Source organism: Typopeltis vanoorti, chromosome 19 (assembly GCF_054136105.1).
Source record: "Typopeltis vanoorti isolate ZY-2024b chromosome 19, IOZ_Tvanoo_1.0, whole genome shotgun sequence".
Taxonomy (NCBI): domain Eukaryota; kingdom Metazoa; phylum Arthropoda; class Arachnida; order Uropygi; family Thelyphonidae; genus Typopeltis; species Typopeltis vanoorti.
Window position 1 is genome coordinate 35338999 of NC_143567.1, and position 24540 is coordinate 35363538.

At 38.2% G+C, this 24540-nt stretch overlaps 1 protein-coding gene across 3 annotated transcripts in view; it reads right to left on the bottom strand.

Moving 5' to 3' along the window:
• LOC150095993 (dehydrodolichyl diphosphate synthase complex subunit DHDDS-like) overlaps positions 1-24540 on the bottom strand; it is a 148382-nt gene that overhangs the window by 101744 nt on the left and 22098 nt on the right. For all 3 annotated transcript variants that reach the window (XM_090409450.1, XM_090409448.1, XM_090409449.1), the window contains exon 2: positions 2153-2334. In XM_090409450.1, coding sequence (XP_090265576.1) covers positions 2153-2332 — 180 coding nt within the window. In that variant the 5' untranslated portion in view covers positions 2333-2334. The remainder of the gene's footprint in view (positions 1-2152; positions 2335-24540) is intronic.

Sequence of the window (24540 nt, forward strand, 5' to 3'; positions counted from 1 at the left end):
CTTCTCATTATTGCAGCAATCCTCTGTGTTACCTTCACCACCTTTGCAATATGTCCCCTAAATTTCAGGTTTCTCTCAATCATCAACCCCAGATCTCTTGTCTCCCCTACTTCCTCCAGTATAGTTCCTCCAATAAGAGTATGCAGCATCCCATCGATGTGTCCCAAACCTCAAGACCTATCATTTTGCTGCATTAAACCAACAACCCCATTCATTTGCCCATGTGTCTAGCTTATTCAAATCCTCTTGCAGGGTTACCACATCCGCACTATTACTAATAACCCTTCCCAGAATGGGGGGGGGTTAGAACTAGGTATGAGTGCAGATGGGTTTAGTACTAGGTTTCTTGTGGGGAATAGTGGTGAATGATTGGAATACATTACTTGAGAGTGTGTGTTAAATCAGAGATGCTGAATGCATTTAAGGCATGGTCCATACATCTGTTGATCAATGTCTGACAGTGGGACCCTCCACCTGGACACTGCCAATAAGTCTTTTGACTCCACTGACTTATAATAATAATAATAATAATAATAATAATTTAACTCCAAACTGTTCCCATACTAACTAGAATATTCTTATTATTCTCCCAACACTCTTGACACACCTCTCCTTACAGCCATACTATGCATATTTACTCTCCTCTGGGCAATTCTTATCCAGGTTTTCTTTTTCAAATCAACCTCCACTCATCTGATCTCATCTTTGTGTCCTTTAGCACAATGATACCAACTGAGATGACCACCAAAATGTCTACATTTCTTTTTCACACTCTCATTACTGTTTTTATTCTTCCCACCCAAACACCTGCTCTGACTGAATAACTCAGTTATTTATTCTAGAAAGTATTATTGAAATAATACTTGTTGGAATCATAGTTTTCTCCAGCATCCTACACAAAACCCAGGGTCACTGTTCAGGCCTTAGTTCTCCAACAAGTGTGCCAAAGCAGTAAAAGATAAAAATTTGGCACATCATAGATGCTGAAGGTGTTCGATGAATTTCATCATCCAGTGTGAGACCACCATTACCATGCTTACTGTAGGCTTTAAGTGGTTTAAAAAAGTTCCATGGTTGATCTATAGAGCACAGTTTCCAGAGTATTTAATCCTTAACCAACCCATGGTATTAATATGTGATAGGGTTGTAACCTAGAAAAAAAAAAAAAACAGCTTTGCTGCAATCTGCCTACAGTACAGCTCACACTAATGATCACCAATGATCAAAAATTATCAAAGAACCCAAATTGGAGACCTTGAAAGTTCCAAATGGAAGAACCTTGCCTCTTGCTCAAATGGATTCTGTTCTATGGTTCTACCAATCTCACATCTAACATCCAGACAGACCTCATAATCATTCTCCTCCTCCTGCAACACCTGTTTAGATAAGCAAGGACAATCACCTAGCACTATACCCTGACTGAATAACTCTGAACAGGCTCTTCTGATCTTTCACTAGAAATATATTAGAAAATCCTCAATATTCTAGATACTAGTTCTCTTGGTTCAGATGGTATCCCTCCAATTGTGCTAAAAACTTCTACCTTCTACTCTAGAATTAACATCCATTTTGTATTTCTTATTCCAACTGTCATACTCACCCAGTACTTTCCCAAGTACATGGAAGAGACTGTCCCTAAATAATGGGAGATATAAGTCAGTCATTAATGGTTATTAGATGATTTCCATCTCTCTTACAAACTAAGATCAATTGCTTTTACATAGATGTCCTGATTCTACACGATGACTTTTTTATAAGTACTTTCATGGGTGCTACTTCACTGAAGAGAATGGAATTAAAATTATATTTATGTAATCTATGTGTTTGGTCTCCCATTCATGCAGAAACACGAAGCAAAACCACCTTACCAGAAAAACATTTTGGTAGGAGTAGTTTGGTCGTTCCATAATTATTATGAATATTTTCTGCTCATGAATGCATTGTGTGCCTTTGTGATCGCATCTGATTGCAATAATCATGAGAATACCTCAGTAAACAGACAAAAATATGAGAAAACATTTGCTTATTTTGCCTGTTGTGATAAGTCATTAAACATTAAGTGTAATATGAGTAACCTGCATATAGGTTACACAAATATGTATACATGGGGGGTCTGTTAATACAGTAATAAAAGTTTCACAACAATGCCCACCTCTGTCAGTTTTTCAAAACCATGTCTGTGTCCATCACCTTTTGGAATATCCAGATTTTTGGCATATCTTCGGTTTCCATCCATTATAAAAGCTATATGTTTAGGAATTGGTCCCTGCTGTAAAACCTTGATACAGAATGATTCTAACCATGTTCTTTGTCTCTCCTTAAACCAAGACATACCTAAAATGACAAATAAAATTTAATTATTAGATATTTAAGATCAGTAGAATGCCAGTATGCTCATTTTAGAATACAGTGCATATAAATGACATATAATGCCTTTTCAGTATATACATATTATCACTGTGTGTGTTTATATATATATATATATATATGTACAAAGTATTTTACCATGGGTATAATAAATGTTAAAGATACCAAGCTATTTTAAACTTGGTTTTACTCCATTCCCCAAGTCAGCAAACAGACAAACAAGTCAAGTATGTGCCTGCAAGTGTTGCAAGTCTAGCTGACCCTGCACATAGTGCAAGACCGAGGCAATTCATGGTAAAAGTACAATAAGCTCTGATCACTAATCTTAATATTTACCCTTAATGCAAAGCACATCACCTGGAGGAGATCTATGATGCTTTGTATTAAAGGCAAGGGGCCACTACCCAGAACCTAAAATAGCTTGGTATCTTTAACATTTATTATACCCAAGGTAAAATACTTTCTACATTTATATCTCCTCCTGAGATTTTTATTTAATAAGGTTAAAACACCTTATGGTAATTGTTCTGGTAAAATACTTATAAGATCTGTATTACTAAAATCTTGGTATTTCTAGCCTGGCTCCCACTGATGAGACCTCAATAAAGGTCGAAACCAGTCTGGATAGTGGCCCCTTGCCTTTAATACAAAGCATCATACATCTCCTCCAGGAGATGTGCTTTGCATTAAGGGTAAATATTAAGATTAATGATCAGAGCTTATTCTACTTTTACCATGAGTTGTCTTGGTCTTGCACTACGTGCAGGGTCAGCTAGACTTGCAACACTTGCAGGTGCAAACTTGACTTGTTTGTCTGTTTGCTGACTTGGGGAAATGGAGTAAAACCAGGTTTAAAATAGATTGGTATCTTTAACATATATATATATATATATATATACAGTATATATATACATTAAGTATGGGAGAGAGTCTTTGGTGATTGATGGAGTAATAAATAGTATGGGAGTGATTGGGAGTCAACAGAAATTAATTAACATACATTAATTAATATACAGGAGTGTCGTTAGTGAACATGGCGGTCGTGCTGGCAAATGTCTTGACCGTAGTGGATGAACTTAGGCAGGAGTTTGGGAAAATGAAAAGTGACCTTCATTTTTTTCAAGAGGAATTGGAAGTGCTCAGTAAAGAGGTTCTGGAAATTAAAACTGAGTTAAATGGGTTGAATAGAGAAATTAGGTCTATGGAGATTACTCTAGCCGAAGTAACTAGAACAGGATTAAGTATGGGAGTGATTGGGAGTCAACAGAATGAAAGCAAAAGAGGTCTAGAAGAAAAGAAATGTTGTGAGAATGAGGGAGCAAGTATAAGAGCATTAAGTAATGAAACTGGGAGAGTCATGCTGAATAGCACAGAAAATGAGGTTGTGAGTGATGCTTGCTTGGACTTGAATGAAGTTATGAGTGGTAAAATATATGGTGATTCTATGATTAAGGGTATGAAGAGCAGTATGCCTGAGGAGTGCTTGGCTGGTGGAACAATAGAGAGTGGATTTAGCAAAAAAGAGAGGGCACGATGCAGAAAAGATGACAGTTATGGTGGATACAAATGACCTGAGTGGTAGTATAAATCGGGTAGCAAAAGATTTAAGAACATTATAAGATATCGTGAAGAAGAAAAGTTTCAATGGGAGGATAGTGTGTGTGCTGCCTCGTTTTGACAATTATGAGTTAAGTAGACAAGCGATGATAATGAATGACATGATTGCAAGAATGTGCAAAAAAAAAAAGAGATCTGGAATTTGTTGATATCTGGAGTGTGTTTGAAGGCAAAAGACAGCTGTATGCAAGAGATGGGTTGCATCTGAACATGGAAGATCATAAGCATTTGAAGAAGTTACTGTTTTCTGAACAAGTTGAAGTAATTGGGCGGGGAAACTAAAATTGAAAAGGTTGAGTGTAAGAGGAAGAAACTTAACAGTGATTGTATATTTGTTGATCCTTATTCACAGAATAAATTGCAGAATAGAGGGAATAAAAATCGGCAGGGGACTACTGAAATTAGTGACATGTATATCAGTTCTAAAGCTGATACAAGAACTAAAGGAAATCTGCAATTTTTGTATACAAATGCAAGAAGCATTCGAAATAAGAGGGAAGAATTTTTGGCATTAGTCAGTGCAATCTCACCAAAAGTTGTAGGCATTAGTGAAACTTGGCTGTCAGCAGAAGATGTGGTCACTGGAATTGAATGCGATGGGTACAATATTTTGTTATTATTATTATTATTATTATTAAACAAGACCTCATGGAGTCAAAGACTCCATGAGGTCTTGTAATAATAATAATAATAATGATACCTGTAATAATAATAATAATAATAACAACAATACATTCTTAACCAGGCAGCTGACCTGGTTGGTCAAGTGATTAGTGTATCAGCTCTCCAAACAACAGGCCATGGGTTCAAATCCTGCCATGGGCATGGATGTTCATGACTGTCTCCAGGTGGGAGATGAATTTCATTGCCCAGTGTAAGACCAATGTCCCATTTATTGAAAGCCTGAAGTGGGATGGAAAAGTTCCATGTTTGGTCTCTAGAGCAGAATTTCCAGAAATGTGTAAAAAATAAATCAAAAATACAATATGGTACAAAATGCCCTATAGGTTTGTAAATAATCTTTTGTGGGTGGAAGCAACATAAAAAAAATTTTTTTTTTTAATTGCAGCTCTCGCATAACAAAATATAATTGAAGACTATCAATATCGCTACTACACAGCAAATATAAAATTTTAACTTATTATTATTACGAGTATCTCCATGGAGTCATCAGACCCATCGTGGGAGACCAAAACTATCGAAACAATATCTATCATATCTGTTCTTGAATTCATTTACACACGAAGAACTCACAACTGAGACAGGCAATGCATTCCACTCATTCACCACCCTCCAGGCAAAAAACCTCATTCTTATGCCCTTGTTAACCACACTTTTCCTTAATTTCCAGGGATGACCTCTTGTTCTTCCATCACTATCACACATCAGAATCATTACCCCTGAATCAATCTTATAAAAACCTTTTAGTAATTTAAATGTTTCTATGATATGTCCTCTTCTCTGTCTATCAACCAACCTCTGCAATCCACAAGCTCTCAATCTATCAAGGTAGGGAGCATTTTTTACATCACTCACCAACTTAGTCACTCTCCTCTGAACCCTTTCCACAGCCTCCTCATCTCCAAGGAATCCAGGTGACCAGACCTGAGCACAGTAATCCAAATGTGGAAGTATCAACACTTTATAAAGGGGAATAATAACCTCTTTATCTCTGGATATTAGTGTCCTCAATAACCAAGTGATCCTATGTGCAATCTTGGACACCTTAGCAATGTCCACTGAACTTCATCTCCCTATCTACCAACACCCCTAAGTCCCTAGCCTCATCAATCTCTTGAAGTACCATTCCCTCAATGTAGTACACAGCTGGTAATCTTTTAATCCCAAAATGCATAACTTTACACTTTTCCACATTGAACTGACATCCATTTCCTTTTTCCCCATGTTACCAGCTTATTTAAATCATCCTGCAAACTCTCAACATCAGCTTGATGTTTTATTGCACTACTCAACTTTGCATCATCAGCAAACAACTGAATATCTCCCTTTAAGTATTTCATGTATCATTTATGTACAACTCTTTCCACAACTCTGAAAAATGATCTTCACCACCCAGTGGCTACCTTCCAGGTTTATTATTATTATTATTATAAACCTCGCACCTACTAGATGTAGGTAGGTTTAATAGAAGAGATGAAGGTGTGGGTATGTAAGAAGCACATCATGCTTAAGGATTATAAGGTGTCTTTGAATGTGAGCAGTAATAGGCAAGAAGAGGCACAGCAGGAGATTGTGAGCAGTTGATAAAGCAAGTGAGTGAGGTTAATAGAAAGAAGCATGCAAGTAAGATGATGCAGCTGATGATAATAATAATAATTATTATTATCATCAGCTGCATCATCTTACTTGCATGCTTCATTTTTAATAATAATAATAATTATTATTATTATTAAAAGGGTATCTCCATGTAGTTGGAAGTCTCATCACAGGAGATCCACAGTAACCTTTATACACACAATACCTATCATACCTCTCCTTAAAATCATTCACTGTCAGGGCACTAATAACTAATTCTGGCAATCCATTCCACTCACTTACCACTCTCCATGATAAATCACCATATAAGCATCTCCTCTGTCCAAGAACTAGTCACCATATTATAAAATGTAGCCAAGTTATTAAAACAAGACCTCTCCTTAATAAACCTATGCCGCTCTCTCAAATTGTCATCAATCCAAGTTTGTATTCTGTCTCTAACACCTCTTTAATACCTTTACCACCACAACTGATATACACACGTCTATATAGCTGGACACCAATGACTTCGATTCTCCTTTAATTCAGTGGCACTATTTTTCTTTCCATTCTTCTGGAACTGTTTTTGTTGCCAGACACCTATTGAACAACCAAGTCAAAAGAACTGCCAACTCTTTCACACACATTCTCATAATATACATGGTGAGCCAGAAAAGGTTGGTCAATTGGTAGAGCCTCTGCTACTAATGGTTCACAAAAAGTTAAGCAAGTTTGAGTATGGTTAGTATTTGGAAGGGAACAATCATTCAATGCTGTTGGCACACTCTCCCTTGATGAGTCTTTGGACTCCTTGGAGGTGTTAAGTAATAATAACAATAATATTCTGTTCAATCCCACAGCCTTATTGACATCAAGGTTACTTAATATTCTAAACATTTCCCATTCTGGAATTGTCACTCTTCTGTTCTCCTTTTTATTATTATTCAACATGACTCCTAACCCCCTCCCCAACTCTACATGAAATATACACAAAATGCCTCCTTGAACATTCCCACTACATCTACAGAATGTAGATGTGACCCGTGTTTTATCTCAAGCACCTAAAGTCAGTCTTCCATGTGTATCCTTTCTTCTACTAGGGCAGGGGCTTCAATCTCCAGGCCACTTCAGAACTGCCAGGTTGTTTAAAATTGGTCCACCAATTAGTAAATGAAGAGAAGGAAATTGCAACAAAATTAATACAAGTTTAATAATAATTATCAGAAGTTTATCATGAATTTCTTTTCATAGATGTTATTTTGAATTTGTCACTAAATTTGTGAACAGCTAAATTGTAGAAATGACTGATATTACCAATGAAGGTAACACCTCTGTCATGAAGAAAGTTGCTTCTTAATGATTGACAATATAGCCATTTTATAATTCTATGTAAATCTATAAAGTCCAACTATTTTTCAACTCTAGAGTAACTCTTCTTTTTTTATATAATTGTTTTAGAATTTCTAAATTATGTACCTCTTTTATCCTCTTTGTATATTTCTTAATTAATTTTTATCCAAAAGTTTCACTCTAATTTTAATTGGCTTTATTTTATTTTTTATTAATTTGAAATTTTTGATCAAAAAGTATCATTTCTCACACTGACTGAAGAACAATAACATTATGACATGTTATTTCCTGCTTCTACTCAATGCTTCCATAGTTAAATTCACCCATTATTATCATCTTCCTATCATTCACCAGTCTCATCTTTCTAAACATTTCAGAATCATCTCCTTCTAGATTTCCTGGACTATAGCAGCCCTCACTAAATATTTTAAATTCATGCTTACTCCAACCTTATACCAAATGGCCTTAAAGCCATTATCTCTATCATGTTTGAGTGAAAAGAAAAGAAAAAAAAAGTACACCAAATTTCTTGGAGGCTAAAGAAGCTAAGGCACCGAGATGTCTTTGTGCCAGGAAGGCCTTTCACCTTTTGAGAAGATTATGTTTGGATCTAAGTATTATCAAAAGTTAAGGAAAAGCAATGCAATATCTTTTTTCACAAGAAATTACAGGTAACTCTCGTATAACGAGGATGGTAGGGTCGCTTGGTGTCGCACTGATTAGATCGTCGGCTTGTCGAGAGCTCCTGAAAAGATTAGTATTATTTTGTGTTAACATTATATATTTTACTAGAAATTTAATTATAATTGTAATTTTTAAGAAAAGATAGCGTACACATGGTACCAATAAAGAAAAAAATGGCGGCCAGGTCGCCATGTTTGTTTAAGAGTTTTGATGTAAACGAATTTATGCAATGTGCTGTCTGTGAGATGTATGCCTTGCGAAGAGCGGTGGGAGTCTGGTTAGAAAGTGATAGTGGAGTTAATATGTGTAAAAAGTGTAAAGAGAATGAGGACTTCAAGCGTGTTTCGTGTGTCGAGAGCGATATCGTTAACGATAGTCAGAATGTAGAAAATGGCGGTATGCTAGAGAATTGCGTGGTAGTGCCAGATAGGTGTGAGAGCGTCGCCGAAAATGTAAATGAAGGTAGAAACACAGAAAGAATGGATGATTTGATCGATAATGAAAATGGTGAGATAAATGCGAGTAGTGAAATTGCCCATTTGAATGGTGCGATACACAGAGCTAAAAGACAACTGGAGCGTATGGAAAAATGTGTGTTGAACGTACCGACAAATAACCGGCGGAAGTCTGTGATGGCAAATAATAGAATGTTCGCAAACGTCAATAAAATGAAGGAGCGAGTGCTGTATGGGGATTCGCTATTAAGAGGCGTAATAATTGAGAGTTTAACGGAGTCGTACCAGCCAGGTGCGAACATAAAGGACGTCAGCGAATCTATTCGACTGCAAAAACAGAGGGTGAAAGAGATGATAATTGTGGCAGGAATGAATGATTTGAAAGAGGACAAAATGGAAATGATAGAGGATGTGAGGGAGTTGTTTGAGGTAGCAAAAGAGAAGAGTGATAGAGTTAGGATGGTGAGTATCTTACCATGGTATGACAGTGAAGTGTTTAGAAGGAGGGCCATAATTGCCAATGACTTTATGCGTGGGTTATGCATGGAGAGTAGTGTGGAATTTGTGGATGTGTGGAATGAGTTCGATGGGCGAAAGGACTTATATAAGATGGATGGGTTGCATTTGAATGGAGTTGGTGTACGGAGAATTGAAAGAGTGTTGATGAATGATGAGGAAGTGGATGTACAGACTCAGGGAAACTAGATTTATTAAGAGGGGGGGGAGTAGATATGCAGACTTTAGGGGGGCAGTTGAGTGTATGAATGAGTATATTATGCCCGAGCGAGTACGACGGACAACAAATCAGAATGGGATAGTTAGTATAAGTCATCAAAGTAGGGATGGGACAAATGGGCTTCTGTGATTCATGTACACTAATGCCAGGAGTATTAGGAACAAGAAGGAAGGGTTTTTGGCCATGGTTGGCACTTCCAGGCCACAGGTTGTCGGTATTAGTGAAACATGGCTGACAGAAGATGATAAAGCTAGTGGGATTGAATGCGACGGGTATAACGTGTTCAGGAGTGACAAAAGGGGGGAAGGAGTGTTATTGATGATAGCTGATGATCTTCAGCCAAGGAGTATAGAAGTTGAACTGCATGATGGGGAAAAAAGCACATTTGAGGCTGTTTGGTGTGAGATAGAATCCAGCAGAACAAAATATACAATTGGGTGCTGCTATAGACCGGGTGATGGAGTGGATGGTGGGGATAGTATACATAAGCAAATAGAAGAAATGAGTGGAAGGAGGGTAATTATTATGGGTGATTTCAATTATGGTAACACTGACTGGAAAGAGGAGAGGGCACATGGGAGGAAGGAATTCGATTTTATGCGGTTATTAAGGGACAACTATCTACGGCAACATGTATTGGAAAATACCAAGGGGCAGAGAGTGCTGAACCTAGTAATTGCAACCGAGAATGTGGCTGTAACGAACATGACCATGTTGCCACCAATTGGTGAGAGTGACCATAAGGTCATGACTTGGGAGGTGGCTAAACGAGTGGAATTTACAATTAAGACAGGGTACATGTGGAATTACCGGGCTGGTAAGTATGACAAGCTTAGGTGTGTGCTTGGTTCAATGCCATGGCATGTAAAACTGCAAGGGATGGATGTTGATAGTGCATGGGAGGTGGTTAAGAACTGTTTGCAGGAGGCAATGGTTGACTGTATACCAAGAGTCTGAATAATAAATCAAGTAGGGGTTAAATGGATGAATAACACTATTAAGCTTGAGCTGCAAAAAAAGAAACAATTGTGGAGGGAATTTAAGGAGAAGGGTGACCATCAGGTGCAGGAACAGTATAAAGCTCAGGACAGGATGGTAACAAGGGTGGTAAGAAAAGCAAAAGCAGATTACGAAAGGAAATTGGCCACACAGGCTAAAGAGAATCCCAAACAGTTTTTTCAATATGTTGCAAGTAAAAGGAAAAATGCTCATGGTAGAATGATCTTAAAAAATGCTGAGGGTAGGGAGGTAACCGAATCAGTCGATATTGTGGAATTACTGAGCGAGCACTTTGCAAGAGTATATCATCCAGGTGGTGACTTTGCAGGAATGGAAGAACCAACAGCTTATACTGGAATTGTGATGAATGAAGTAGAGGTAACTAGTCTATTACAGAACCTCAATGTCAATACATCTGTGGGATTGGATGGTATACCAGCTTGTATCGTACGTGAAGCGGCTAAAGAATTGTCAGTGCCTTTGACCATTTTGTTTAATTTGAGCCTCAGGACTGGGTCAGTCCCAAGGAGATGGAAAGAGGGGAAAATAGTTTCACTGCACAAAGGTGGTTCCAAGGCTGCTGTTGAAAATTACCGGCCAATCAGCATAACAGGAATCATTATCAAGGTCTTAGAGAAAATAGTCAAGAGGAAAATACAAGATTGGATAGAAGAAAACGGGATACTGTATCGGGGACAGCATGGTTTTGTGAAGGGTAGGTCATGCCTCAGTAACTTGCTCACGTATTACAACACAGTGACGGCTGAACTGCATAAGGGTAATGGGTTTACAGTGATTCTACTGGACCTTGCCAAGGCCTTTGACAGGATACCACATGGAATTCTAATCAGTAAATTGCAGCATATGGGAATGGACATATGGTTGGTGAGATGGATAGGAGGGTGGTTGACGGAGAGATATCAGAGAGTGGTTTACTCAGGAGTAGAGTCCACAAGACGGCCTGTGACTAGTGGTGTGCCACAAGGATCTGTTCTTGGACCACTGCTGTTTAATTTGTTCATAAATGATATAGGAAATGATCTGAGAGGAACAGTTCATTTGTTTGCGGATGATGCGAAGTTGGGTAGGGCAATAGTGAATGCAGATGACGTCAAAATTTTGCAGGATGATTTGGATAGATTGGAGGTCTGGGCTAAGGAGAATGGATGTCAGTTTAATGTGGCAAAATGTAAGGTTATGCATTTTGGGGTGAAAAGATTGGCGGCAGTTTACTGCATTGGTGGAACTGTGCTCCAGGAAATTGATGTGGCACGAGATTTAGGAGTGTTGGTGGATAAGGAATTGAAATTTAGGGGACACATTGCAAAAGTGGCCAAATCAGCTCATCAAATCACTTGGTTGCTGAAGAATACGTTGACAAGCAGAGACAAGCAAGTTATTGTTCCTCTGTATCGAGCCTTGATAAGACCCCATCTAGACTACTGTGCTCAGATTTGGTCACCTAGGTTTCTTCTTGATGGGGAAGAGGTGGAGAGGATCCAGAGGCGAGTGACCAAGATGATAGCAGGTCTGTGGAATGAACCGTATGAGAACAGGTTGAGGATTTGTGGGTTGCAAAAATTGGTTGATAGGCAGAGGAGGGGAGATATGATTGAGACATTCAAATTACTGAAGGGTTTCTATAAAATTAATTCAGAAGATATTTTTGAGAACAGGGTTAGTTGTGGGAGGACTAGGGGACATCCATGGAAACTGGGCAAAAGTGTGGTTAGTAAAGGTGTTAGAGCTGGGTTCTTTACTTTTAGAGTAGTGAATGAGTGGAATGAGCTCCCAGAGTCTGTGGTGGATGCTGTGACAGTGAATGAGTTTAAGGCGAGGTATGATAGATACTGTATGAATGTCAAATAGTTGTGATGAATATAATTTGGGGCCTCCCTCGATGAGTCTAATGACTCCCTGGAGTTGCCCGTAATAATAGTAATAGTAATAAAAATGCTGCGTTATATAAATAGCGTTATGCGAGACTCAGATCACACAGATAAATTAGGATCATGTTCCGAAATCGTTTTTTTTTTTTTTTTTGAAATTATATAAACAACAATGACATATCCAACAAAAATTATTTTTATTTAATTCAGGTAATTCATATAAGTTAAGAAAACATATTAATTATGAAACAAAACACATAGTATAAACTTATAAAAATACAAATTGTAGGTAAACTTCATTGCACATAATGAATAAATATTTTAGGTAAAATAAGTGCATATTTTAATCGTCATCACTCTCTTCAAAACGAACATTTCGTAGATGTTTTCTATTTACGAGTGGCCGGACGTTTTCATCACTTGAAATCTCTTGGACATCATCTGCCCAAAAAGAAACCGATCTTTTCGAAAATATAAGAAACTAGTGGCGCCACCTATTGTATCTTTTTGTTGTCGAAAGCGGCAACCCTCATTAGTGTTGTGTCAACTGTTTATGACATTTGCTTCATTAGAAGCCGAGTTATAGTTCCAAGAGTGACGGTGTGTTTTGACGAACGGTCGGTCGTCACGATATTCATGCCGTACGCGACGAATTCTCGCTTACGGCATGATATCAATCGCTTCAAAACTTCGAAATGAAACTCACTATTTACCGTTTGGCCAGGCGGAACGAATTCTTTGTGGATAATGCCCTTGGAATCGTAGAAACATCAGCATTGTGTTTACTTTTGACTTCTCCAAGCGCCTTTTTTCGGATGCTCCTCTTCTGGTGGTCTCCACTCAGCACTCTGGCGCTTTGTTTCGAGCTCATACTCAAAACACCACGTTTCGCACCAGTAACAATCGTTTCAAGGAAGTTTGAGTCCTTACGAGCGTTTTTAATGAAGTCCTTGCAGTGCTCAATTTGATACATTTTTTTTGGTCGTCGGTCAACTTGTGGGGAACAAATCGCGAATTCAATTTACGAAGGCCCAAACTCTCGGTCAAAATATTGTGCACAGTTGATTTTGGAATTCCCAATTCATCTTCAATCAATCTTACGGACGATTTCGGGTTTTCTTTGATGAAATCACGCACTTTTTGGATGTTAACTTCGCTCAGTCCAGTTTTTGGACGGCCTGGCTTTTCGTCGTCCTCAAGCTTCTCACGACCAAATTGAAATCACTTAAACCACTCGTAAACTTGAGTACGCGATAAGCATTCATCACCATATGCTTTTTGAAGCATTTGATGCGTTTCGGTAAAACTTTAACCAAGTTTAACACAAAAGTCAATTGCAGCTCCCTGTTTGAAACTCATTTTCCGACCGTTCGTCAAAACACATTGTCACTCTTGGTAATATAACTCGGCTTCTAATGAAACAAATATCATAAACAATATGACACATGACACAACACTAACGAAGGTTGCGGTTTTTGACAACAAAAAGATACAACAGGTGGCGCCACTAGTTTCTTCTATTTTCGAAAAGTTCGGTTTCTTTTTGGACAGAGGGTGTATAATTCTCATTGCATACTTCGGCTGGTTTAGTTATCAAGAAGTCAGTAATAAGACCTTGCTTACTACTACTACTATGTTGCAATTTTTTTCTATCAAGTTCATAATATGGAGCTAAACAAATATCCAATTGTCTCGTGAATTTTCCGAGACAATTGGATTAGGGAACGCTCCATTGAGGGATCATTATCCGTAAAATAACTTCCTAACTTTCTTGCCAAGTCCAATCCTTCTGTTAATTTCTTTAAACTGAATTCTTTAACGGATTCATCACAATCAGAATCTTCGGCAGAACTTTCTCCGCCATTTGGTTCGACGTCATCTATTAATTGTACCAGTTTCTCCTAATTTAAATCTATTTCCCCATCAATTACTTCACTAATTTTATTTTACCAAATCGCAAAAGCCCTCTAAGTACCCATTACTGGAAAAATAAATTTTTTTACATAAAAAAACATTACATATTGTATGCAACTCACTAGAAAATAAAGTGCTCAGCTTGAGAACACACTTATGATTTTAATGCGCTTTCCTAGCAAAAACAAAGACAACTTTCAACAATAAACACTTTATACGGTAAACAATTGATGTACATGGGTGCTAAAGAGTATTTCATCTAATATTAATTCGCTACTTATAACTATATGCGCAATACGGACAGACGCAAATTTAACGAAGATAAAATTTGATTTTTAATTCGCGGTGTGAAAAATATATGAAAGATAAAAGGTTTCTACAATTTGTAGCCCGTGTTTTTATCAAAACAGCGTTGTTTAATACCGCGTTGTATGAGGGTTACCTGTATTATTATTATTATTATTATTATTATGTGACACCCCCAAGGAGTCCAAAGACTCATCGAGGGAGGGCACCTATTCTACAACTCTCCATCTACACCACTCAAATCTACCAACTACAGCAAACTGCATCATCTACACCAATGCTGTCTACTGTCCACCACCGCTAATATTTTCACAGACAATCACAAACATCCATGACCACTGCAGGATTCAAACCAGCAGCCTTTTGGCTGGAGAGAGTGGATACGCTAACCACTCGGCTAACCAGGCTGGCAAAAAAGACACACCCGCACTCTCGAGCTTTCTACTAATTTAAAACAGATTTTACACACATCCATGCCTTAACGCGAGATTCAAACTCACAGCTTACATGTTGTATTGGAAGCTTAGGAGGCTATTGTAGCTTCACTCAACCTCGCGGATCACTTGTCCTGACCATTACACAACAGACGCCAGCATTAGACTGGACTCTGTATGGTAGCATTGAAGTTCACAAGTATACAGCAATGATATTAGAATTTAGGAGATTGGTTTTAGAAGATGTTGAGGATTCTAATTACTACAAAGCAGTACAAGGTTTGTCAAAATGAGGAAGAGTAATGTATCGTCATTATCAAAGCAAAGCTATGAATAAAATTTGAAGTTATTGAAAGAAGATAATTTATGTATAGGAGAAAGAGAGTAGATGAGACTAGAAAGCTCTAGGGTGCACTAATATTATTTGGGAAATCTAAAAGGAGGAAATGATATATCATGACATATAGTAAGCAGCCAGAGAGAAAGCACTGACCTAATTGCAAAGGGTAGAAAGCAGGTCTCTGTGCTAGACCCAACAAAATACCTCATAAATTTCAGGAGCAGGAAGCTCAGTTTTTCCAAACCTTTCCATGGCTTGTGTCCAAAGCTGGGTGGGTGGTGAAACATGGGTATGTAGAAATAAAAATTATCTAGGATTAGAAATATCGCCTCTTATCTGGCACATCAAATGTGAATGCATTTAAACTTGAATATGACAAGTGGTTGAGACTCATAGCCTACCAGTTAAAAAAACAAAAAAATGAACGAAGAATACAGTACACAACTATTTGTATTTATTGTACAGTATTCCAACTAGTAGTATTGCATGAAAATATTGTGTAAGTTCAGTAAATTTTTCTGAGTTGCTGGGTTGTACACCAGTTTCTTATGGTAGGAAAAAAAGTTATAAATAATAATAATTAAAAAAAGTGCAGAAAAAAATCCTCTAGGACGCAACTAGAATCAAGCCTATAATAGTCCTTCTTCTATGGATTTAATATAATGAATATCAGCAAGAGACTATACCTCCTAGAAAATACCTGTCATCTTCAAGTTTAGCATTTAAAAATACATAAATCTTTTGTAACCAAATTCTTTTCAATGAGGGAAAAAATTATAAATTAATGATATCACCAGTGAAGATTGAACTGCCCACTCAGTCTCCAAAAGTTAGATAGGGCTAACTGGCCTCGCCTACTCCCCGTATGCGGGAATAAAAAGGCGTTAGCTGATTTTTTTTTTTTTTTTTTCATATCATCATCATCAGTGGTCCTAAGGGCACTTATGTGCTCACGGCCTTCCAACTATTCTTGGGCTTTGCAAATGCAATTCGAGGATAAGCTGGTCAGCCCTTTGCCTCCCGAAGTGATGTCTGTAAATGCGTGTGTTCGTGGGGCCAGTTTGCCTTCTGGGGGACGAAAAACCCGAGTTTCCGGGTGAAAAATCCCCCTACCTCTGTATGAGATTAGTTAACTCACCTTTTGTCGAAAGAAACCAGATAAAGACCAGATCACATCATGGATGGAAATCGAACCCAGGTTTTTCTGACCAAAGGGCTTCATCTATACTGACTGAGCTACAGAGGCTCAAATTAATCATATAATATTATATAATAATTTTTATATTGCATTAAAAATTAAAAATTAACCGCTAGGGATAAAAAAATTTTAATTTAAAATTAAAAATTAACTCCCATGTATTAAAAATTAACCTGGAGGGGAAATCACAACCAACAAGTGGCTTGGGTAGGACTAGTTATAGATATTAAAGTGAACTGCTGTGTTTCTTTACAAATGCCAGAAGTATCAGAAATAAAGGAGATGAAATGGTTTCGCTGACCGAGTTTATTCGCCCCAAAATCATGGAAATAAGTGAAACATGGTTGAATGAAGATGATGTCTTAACGGTAATAGAAATGGAAGGGTACAGTGTTTTTGAGAAAGATAGAAAAGACAAGAAGGGAAGGAGAGTGCTGCTGATGATAGTAGGGGAATTATGGCCACATAAAGTGGACATGAAAGAGGGATATAATGCCTATGGTTATGAGGTAGTGTGGTGTGAGGTGGAGGTTGACATGAAGACATATTTAGTTGGATGTTGCTATAGGCCAGGGAATGTGGAGGATGGTGATGAAGAAATGTATAAAAAAACTTGGGTCAGTGAACAAAGGAAGGGTAATTGTTATGGTCAATTTTAATTATAGTGGTACAGTAGTAATGAAGAGATAGCATTTGGGAATAAGGAAAATGAGTTTCTTAGGTTCTTGAGAGACAACTATCTCAGGCAGCATGTAAAGGAGGGGAATGTGAGGATCGAGAGTTCTAGATCTCATCACCTCATCCCAGAATGTATTTGTAAGTGGGCTTTTTGGTGAGTGATCACTTCATGATCCCAGATGATCTGTGAGGAAAGGATAATATGGAAGTGCAAGGCCAGTGGTTATGACAAGCTTAAGAGACAGCTTGGGGCTATATAGCATAAAATGAGGAATTGAACAGAGGAAATAAATGCTGCTTGAGAACTGACAAAGAAATACATAACAGCATCACTATGTGAATTCATTCCAAAGGTCAAACGGCTGAATAACGTAGGCATTAAAATGAATGAATGAGGGGCGTAAGCATGAAATCTGGAAGAAGAAGAAGGCACTTTGGAGGCAGTGCAACATGCATAATGATCAGTGGCGCACTCAGAATTTAATTTTGAGGGGCCGAGCACTCAAGATTTAATCTTGGGGATGGGGGGGGGGGGCAAGTTAAGTATACGATTTGAGAATACACACTACGCATTGCATAAGACCTATGATTGAGCATCTGCAGTGATTGCCAATACATGATACCCATGATCTCCTTTGGCAAGGCTCGTGCAAACGAAGTAGTGCTCGTTCCAACAGAGCACTACTTCGTTCGCCTCACGTTCAACAGTGGCCGTGATTCCCAAGAGCTATAGAGCATTCCCACCTTATGTGACCGCTAATTCATAAGTAGTATAGAAATAAAAGACACGACACAACAGAAATAAAAAAAAATAATTTTGATTAGGAAAATATTTTTGGAAAATTTTCTAGTGTTTTTTCCTTTTTCTTTTTTTTTTTGGGGGGGGGGGAAGGGTCCCATGTCCCCCTCCCTGGGTGCGCCACTGATAATGATAATAATCAGTTAATGAAAGTATAATTTGGCCAGCCTGGCTGGCTAAGTGGTTAGAGTATCCACTCTCCAGCCAAAAGGCTGTGGTTTCGAATCCCGCTGTGGGCATGGATGTTTGTGATTGTCAGTGGAAATACCAGTGACGGTGGTCGGCGGTAGATGGCGTTGGTGTAGTTGTGGTCAGTTGTGGATGAGTGGTGGAGACAGAGCTGTAGAGCAGGTGCCTTCCCTCGATGAGTCGTTGGACTCGCTGGAGGTGTCGTGTCATAATAATAATAATAAAGAACAAGCCAGGAGAGTGACTCAGTAAGGACAACAAAAGTGCAGTATGAGCAGAAATTAGCAAATCAGGGAAAGAAATAATCACATATCTAAAAAACTAGAGAGTTTTTTTTTTTTTTTAGATATGGGGCAAGTAAGAATGTGGCAAGGAAGAATGATTATGGTTAGAATGATAAAGTTAATAGATGAAAATGGTAGAATGGTAACTGCTGCAGAAGACAATGCTGAGGTATTCAGTTTACATCCTCATCAGAGTGAAATCATGAGATATTTAAATGTACAAGATATAGGAGGATGACTTAATTGTGAGAGACCAGGAGGTATTTGAGGAAATAAATAACCTTGATGTCAATAAGGTGATAGGATATGATGACATGTCACCACTTATCTTAAAGGAATGTTCCATGGAATTGGCAGTAGCATTGGCATGCCTGTTCAATAAGTCTAACAACAGTACAGGTTCTAAGGGAGTGGAAAGAAGGTAAAATTGTTCCACTGCATAAAGGTGGTGATAAGACTGTGGCTACAAATTATAGGCCAATCTGTATATCTGGCATTGTGGTGAAGGTACTAGAGAGATTGGTGAGCAGTAAAATACAGAAATTGACTGATAACAGCAGTATTCGCTGTGGTCATCAGCATGGGTTTGTTAAAGAGAGCTCATGTTTTACTAACTCATTTATGTACTATAACAAAGTGGCAAATGTTTTTGACAAGAGAGATGTATATACAGTGGTATACTTATATTTTGTAAACGCTTTTGATAGACTCCCATATGAGAAGCTGCTAAATAAATTGAAACAGAAGGAATTGGATAACAGACTTCTGAGTTGGATCAGTGACTGGCTGTCAGATAGGTATCAGAAAGTTGTATAGGGTGCAGTATCCTGAAAAAGGAAGGTCACTAGTGGCGGCCTGCAGGTCAATTTTGGGCCATTATTGTTCAATTTGTATATAAATGATACTGGGATGGGTTTGTCTGGTGATATGCAACCATTTCCAGATCATGCAAAACTGAGGAGAACAATGCAGAGTCAAGCAGCTGTTGTGGTCTTACAGGATTTGAGTAGATTGTATGAATGAACAGGAAAGTGGAACTTCAGTTCAATGCTGCAAAGTGTACAGTTCAGTTTTGAAATTTGGTAAGCAATGATAGGATGCAAAGTATACACTTGGTAGTTCGCATACCGCCGGAGAAGTACCTTTGATTTTATCACTCTGATCCGCATAAGTTGTGGTGTTGTTAGGAAGTGTCTAGTAGAACGATGCCATCTACTGCCCTCCACCACCACTAGTATTTTTTTTTTGTCTGTAAATTGTGTGGTTCCTCAAGGCCAATTTGTCTGTATGCAGAATGAAAAACCCAAGTTGATGGGAGAAAAACCCTGCTATTCCTGTAGGAGATCGGCTAACTCACCTTCAATTGAAAAAAAAAACACCATATAAAGATTCCTCTTGTCATGACAAGAATTGAACTTAGCCTTGCAGGCTACTCTCTCTGAAGCTCAAACCACGATTTGAAGTCTAACGGATTCAGATCGGGACTTCCAGACGGCCAATCAGATGGTGATATGTGGTCGGGCACATTCGCCCCAACTACTGTTGTGTGATCCTCTCATTGTGTGCAGGGGCCTGGAATAATGTTGGAAGGTTTACTGCCATGAAATGAAATAAGGTGTTGTTCAGGGGCCATTACCACAGGTTCCAGCACGGTGTCTTGATACACTTTGGCAGAGGCTTTGATCCCTTTCTCGAAGAAATGCAACTTGAATACTCCCTGATAACACATCACCCCCCTCACCCCACCAAACCATCGCTGAATCCTGAGTGCTCGCTCCAAATCCACCTTTAAGCTGGCGATGGTTGGTTGCACAGAGCGTGCAACCATCAAGGGCATAACGTGCAACCGTTCGTTTTGGCGCTTAAAGGACTCTTCAATGGTGAAAATCATCTCATCTGTGAAGAAGATATCTCTGTGTCTGTTGTTCGCATACCGCCGGAGAAGTTGATTTTATCACTCTTTGACCTTTGATTTTATCACTGTGCCGCGTAAGTTGTGGTATTAGGAAGAGTCTAGTAGAACGACGATAGGCTCACACTTGAGATCATCAGTTAGTACACGTGACATCATTCTCTGCGAAATGTTCATCACTCGTGATATCACTTTCTCCGTTCTAAGATGATTACGACAGAGGCGTGCCTTCGGTTCTCACAAGCTGTTGCATTCTAACGCAGAGTGGTCAACCTGTTCTTTGGCAGTCAAATACGTCTTCGGTATCGTTATAACATCATACTAATCCCAAGTGTTTTTAGCGTGTTGAAAATAACAAGTTGCTGCATTCCCACCTTGTGAAGTGTTATTACAACTAGACGATTCACATAATCTTCCCACTGCATGTCAACCCGTACAGCTAGACAACTCTCTCTCTCTCTCTCTCTCTCTCTCTCTCTACTGATAAACATGCGAATGTTGGCTGCGCACAGCGCCACTAACGGAACCGGGCTCGCGCAAATCTGTGAGCGGCACGGGGGTGTGCGGAAGTTGTAATAGTATTTGTGGCAAAAGTGTATAGTAAATCAATATGACATCTCAAAAGAAAGCAAATCCGGCAATATTTTGAAAATATCTTGGTTAAAAAAGATTGTGTCAAATGTAAACTATGTGATAACATTCGTACATATAATGGCGGCTCTATAAGGAATATGCTAACTTTCACTTTTGCACGACGCAAACTAAGCAACAAAGCATAGCTTATTTTACTTCATAATAACGTGGCAATTAAGGACTGCCTCTCATTGTTATTTGTCAGTGGAAATGGTTTTAAAAGTTTAATTAGGTATTCCCAGGATATAATTTGTCAAGTACAAACAGTGCACTCACACTGCTGATCATTGGACTTGGATGGTAAATGATTCATTCATCACAGTAACATGTCATTACATCAATGGCGAATGAGAATCGAAAACTTACGATCGAAACTAAAAAAGTACTTCACAGATCTCTAAGTGCTAATATGGCGCATGACCTTTATTATGTAGAAAAATGGCAGCTAGACGTTTTGTGCGATTGTTCATGAAAATGCTAGAAATATAGTTAACGCTGCTGAAATGTTTGATTCAAGAAGATATTAAATGATCAATGGATTGGCATTCCTTGTTGTCATTCACTTTAATACAGGCGTTCACTCATTGAAATCTTTCCATGGTAATGAACTCGCAACGACGACCAATCATTAGGTATACGCAATTTTCGCATAAACATTTTTGCTTTCGACTTTTACTTTGGCCCGGGAAATTGTAATCAACGAGTCAACGATTTTATCAGTGAAAGAGATCAACTGCGAGAAATACAGTATTATAAGAAAAGTTGCGAAAAAGTGATGCCAAGAAAAAATAGAGGATGGTTATAATGTAGAAGTGTTACTTGGTTTCATTATATTTTTCATTAGTATCTTTATTGGTGGTAATGTATTATTACTGTTGTTAGTACTGTTAGTCTGATGCTGGGATTGCAGACTTTTAAACTAGAGTCAACCTCCTACTTTCTCAGCACTTGGCCTGCCTTTTCTTCATATGAGCGTTTTTTTTTTTCTTTAGGGTATATTATTTTTTAAAGAAAGTTTAGGTATATCATATATTGGATCAGAACATGAAAGCAGAGTTGATGAAGATGAGGCAAGAGATGAAGTACACGTGAAATGAAATTAAATGAAAAAGAATTACGGATATATGGAAGATTGAAAAAGAGTGGAAGGAAAGATGGTCATGCGAAAGATGAAACGAGGTGGGGTAAATCAGAAGGTGCATAGGGTTTGTTTTCCTGGTGGTAGAATGAGCAGAGTGATTGAAGCGTTAGACATGGGATGGGAGGGTACGAGTTTGGGTGTGAGGAATGCTGTGGAATTGGTGGTAATATGGAGTTAGAGACTGTAGAAGGTAACGAAGAGTCACATCGGAGAAGTGATGTTTGTAGGACTTGTAGAACCAAAAATGATTTTTTATGTTTGTTTACTTATGCCAGAAGTATACAAAATAAGGGGAACGAAATAGTTGCATTGCTTGAGTTTATTCGCCCCAAAATTGTTGATATAAGAGCAAGACATGGTTAGATGAGGATGACATCTTGACAGGAATAGATGGATATGATATTTCTGAGGAGTTCTATAGATGGTAGCAGATGAGTTGTGCCCATCTAAGGCGGATTTGCAGGGTGCACATAGTGGTCATGGTTTTGAGGCAGTATAGTGTAAGGTGGAGTGAACAGGATGAAATATTTAGTTGGATGTTGCTATAGACCTAGGAATATGGAGGGTAACGAGAAAAAAATGTAGAGGCAAATTAGTCTGGCTAGCAAGAAATGAGTGATTATTATGGGCGACTTTAATTATGGTAATATAGACTGGAATCAAGAGACTGCATCTGGGAACAAAGAAAATAAATTTCTAGAGTTTTTTAAAGACAATTACCTTAGGTAGTATGTAACGGATGGTACACGAGGATTAAGAGTATTGGATTTTATCATATCATCAGATAATGTTTTTATAAATGGAGTGTCAAATCTTCCACTAGTTGGTGAGAGTGACCACGAGGTGATCACTGGTAGGGTGACCAGTCATTCGAGGACGTCTGTTAGAAAGGGATAATGTGGAATTATAAGGCTGGTAATTATGAAAAGCTCGGGAAAGAGCTTGAGGCAATAAATTCGAAAGAAGAATTGGATGGATAGGATATCAATGCTGCTTGAGCCCTACTCAAGCACAATTTGGTGGAGGCAATATCAGAATGTATTCCAAAGGTTAAAAGGGTAAACAGAGCGCGTGTGAAATGGATGAATCAAAAGATAAGGTATGCAATCTGGAAGAAGGTATTATGTAAGAAGCACAAGATGAGTAGTTATAACAACCTGTTGCATGAGAAGTACAGAGAGCAGGCGAGGAAGATTACTCACTTGATAAGGGTAACAAAAGTGCAGTATGAGCAGCAGTTAGTTAATGCTGCTAAAAAAACTCCTAAGAAATTTTTTTTCGATATGCAGCCAGTAGAAGAAGGAATGATTATGGAAGGATAGGATTAACTGATGAAAACGGAGGAATGATAATCACGGCGCATGATATAGTTGACATATGTAACGAGCAATTTATAAGGGTATTTCATTCTTATGAATGTGACATGATGCACAACTTGCATGCAGTGGGAAAGAAGGAGGAGGGTGAACTATTAGGAAGCGAGCAAGAGGTATATGAGGAATTGAATAGACTTGATGTAAATAAGGCTAGGATTTGATGTTATTTCACAACGTGTTTTGAGGAAATGTTCCGGAGGGTTAACAACAGCTTTTACATATCTTTTTAACATGAGTCTTGCACTGGGTCAAGTTCCAGAGGAATGGAAACAGGGTAAAATTGTTTCAATTCATAAGGGAGGTGATGAGAGTAGGACCTTGAATTATAAACCATTCTTTGTGTCTGGAGTTGTGGTTAAGGTGTTAAAGAGGTTAGTTAGGACCAAGATTCAGAATTGGGTTGAGAACAGAAAAATACTGTTTTGTGGCCAGCATGGATTTGTTAAAGGAAGATCGTGTTTTAGCAATCTGGTTACTTTTTATAGTAAGGTGACAAACGTATTGGATAAGGGTGTTTCATACACAGTGGTATATTTAGATTTTGCAAAGACCTTTGATAAATTGCCACATGACAAGATAGTACTTCAATTGGAACGGATGTGGCTGAACAGTAGATTAAAGTTTTTTACCTTGGGTTTATTATATGCTAAAGATACCAAGAAATATATACTTGGTTTTAATCCTTTACCCAAGGAAGCAAAACAATGTTTTGCACGTGAAATATATTCATTCTGAGCTACTTGTATATAGAGGCTAATGATCTTTACATTATGCACAGCATTTTACACGTCTGAATGGGTGTTAACTTAAAAAAAATGTAAAAAAAATAAATTTCTCAAATTTTCCGTATGATCATCTTGAACCTGAATGCACTTGGTCCTAGATTGAGTCTGAAAAGGTCTTGAAATTGATCATATAATCAGCACTTTTTAAATAGCGTAAGAAGAGGGGGGGGGGAAAGTGCTTTTTCTGGCCTTTCCCAC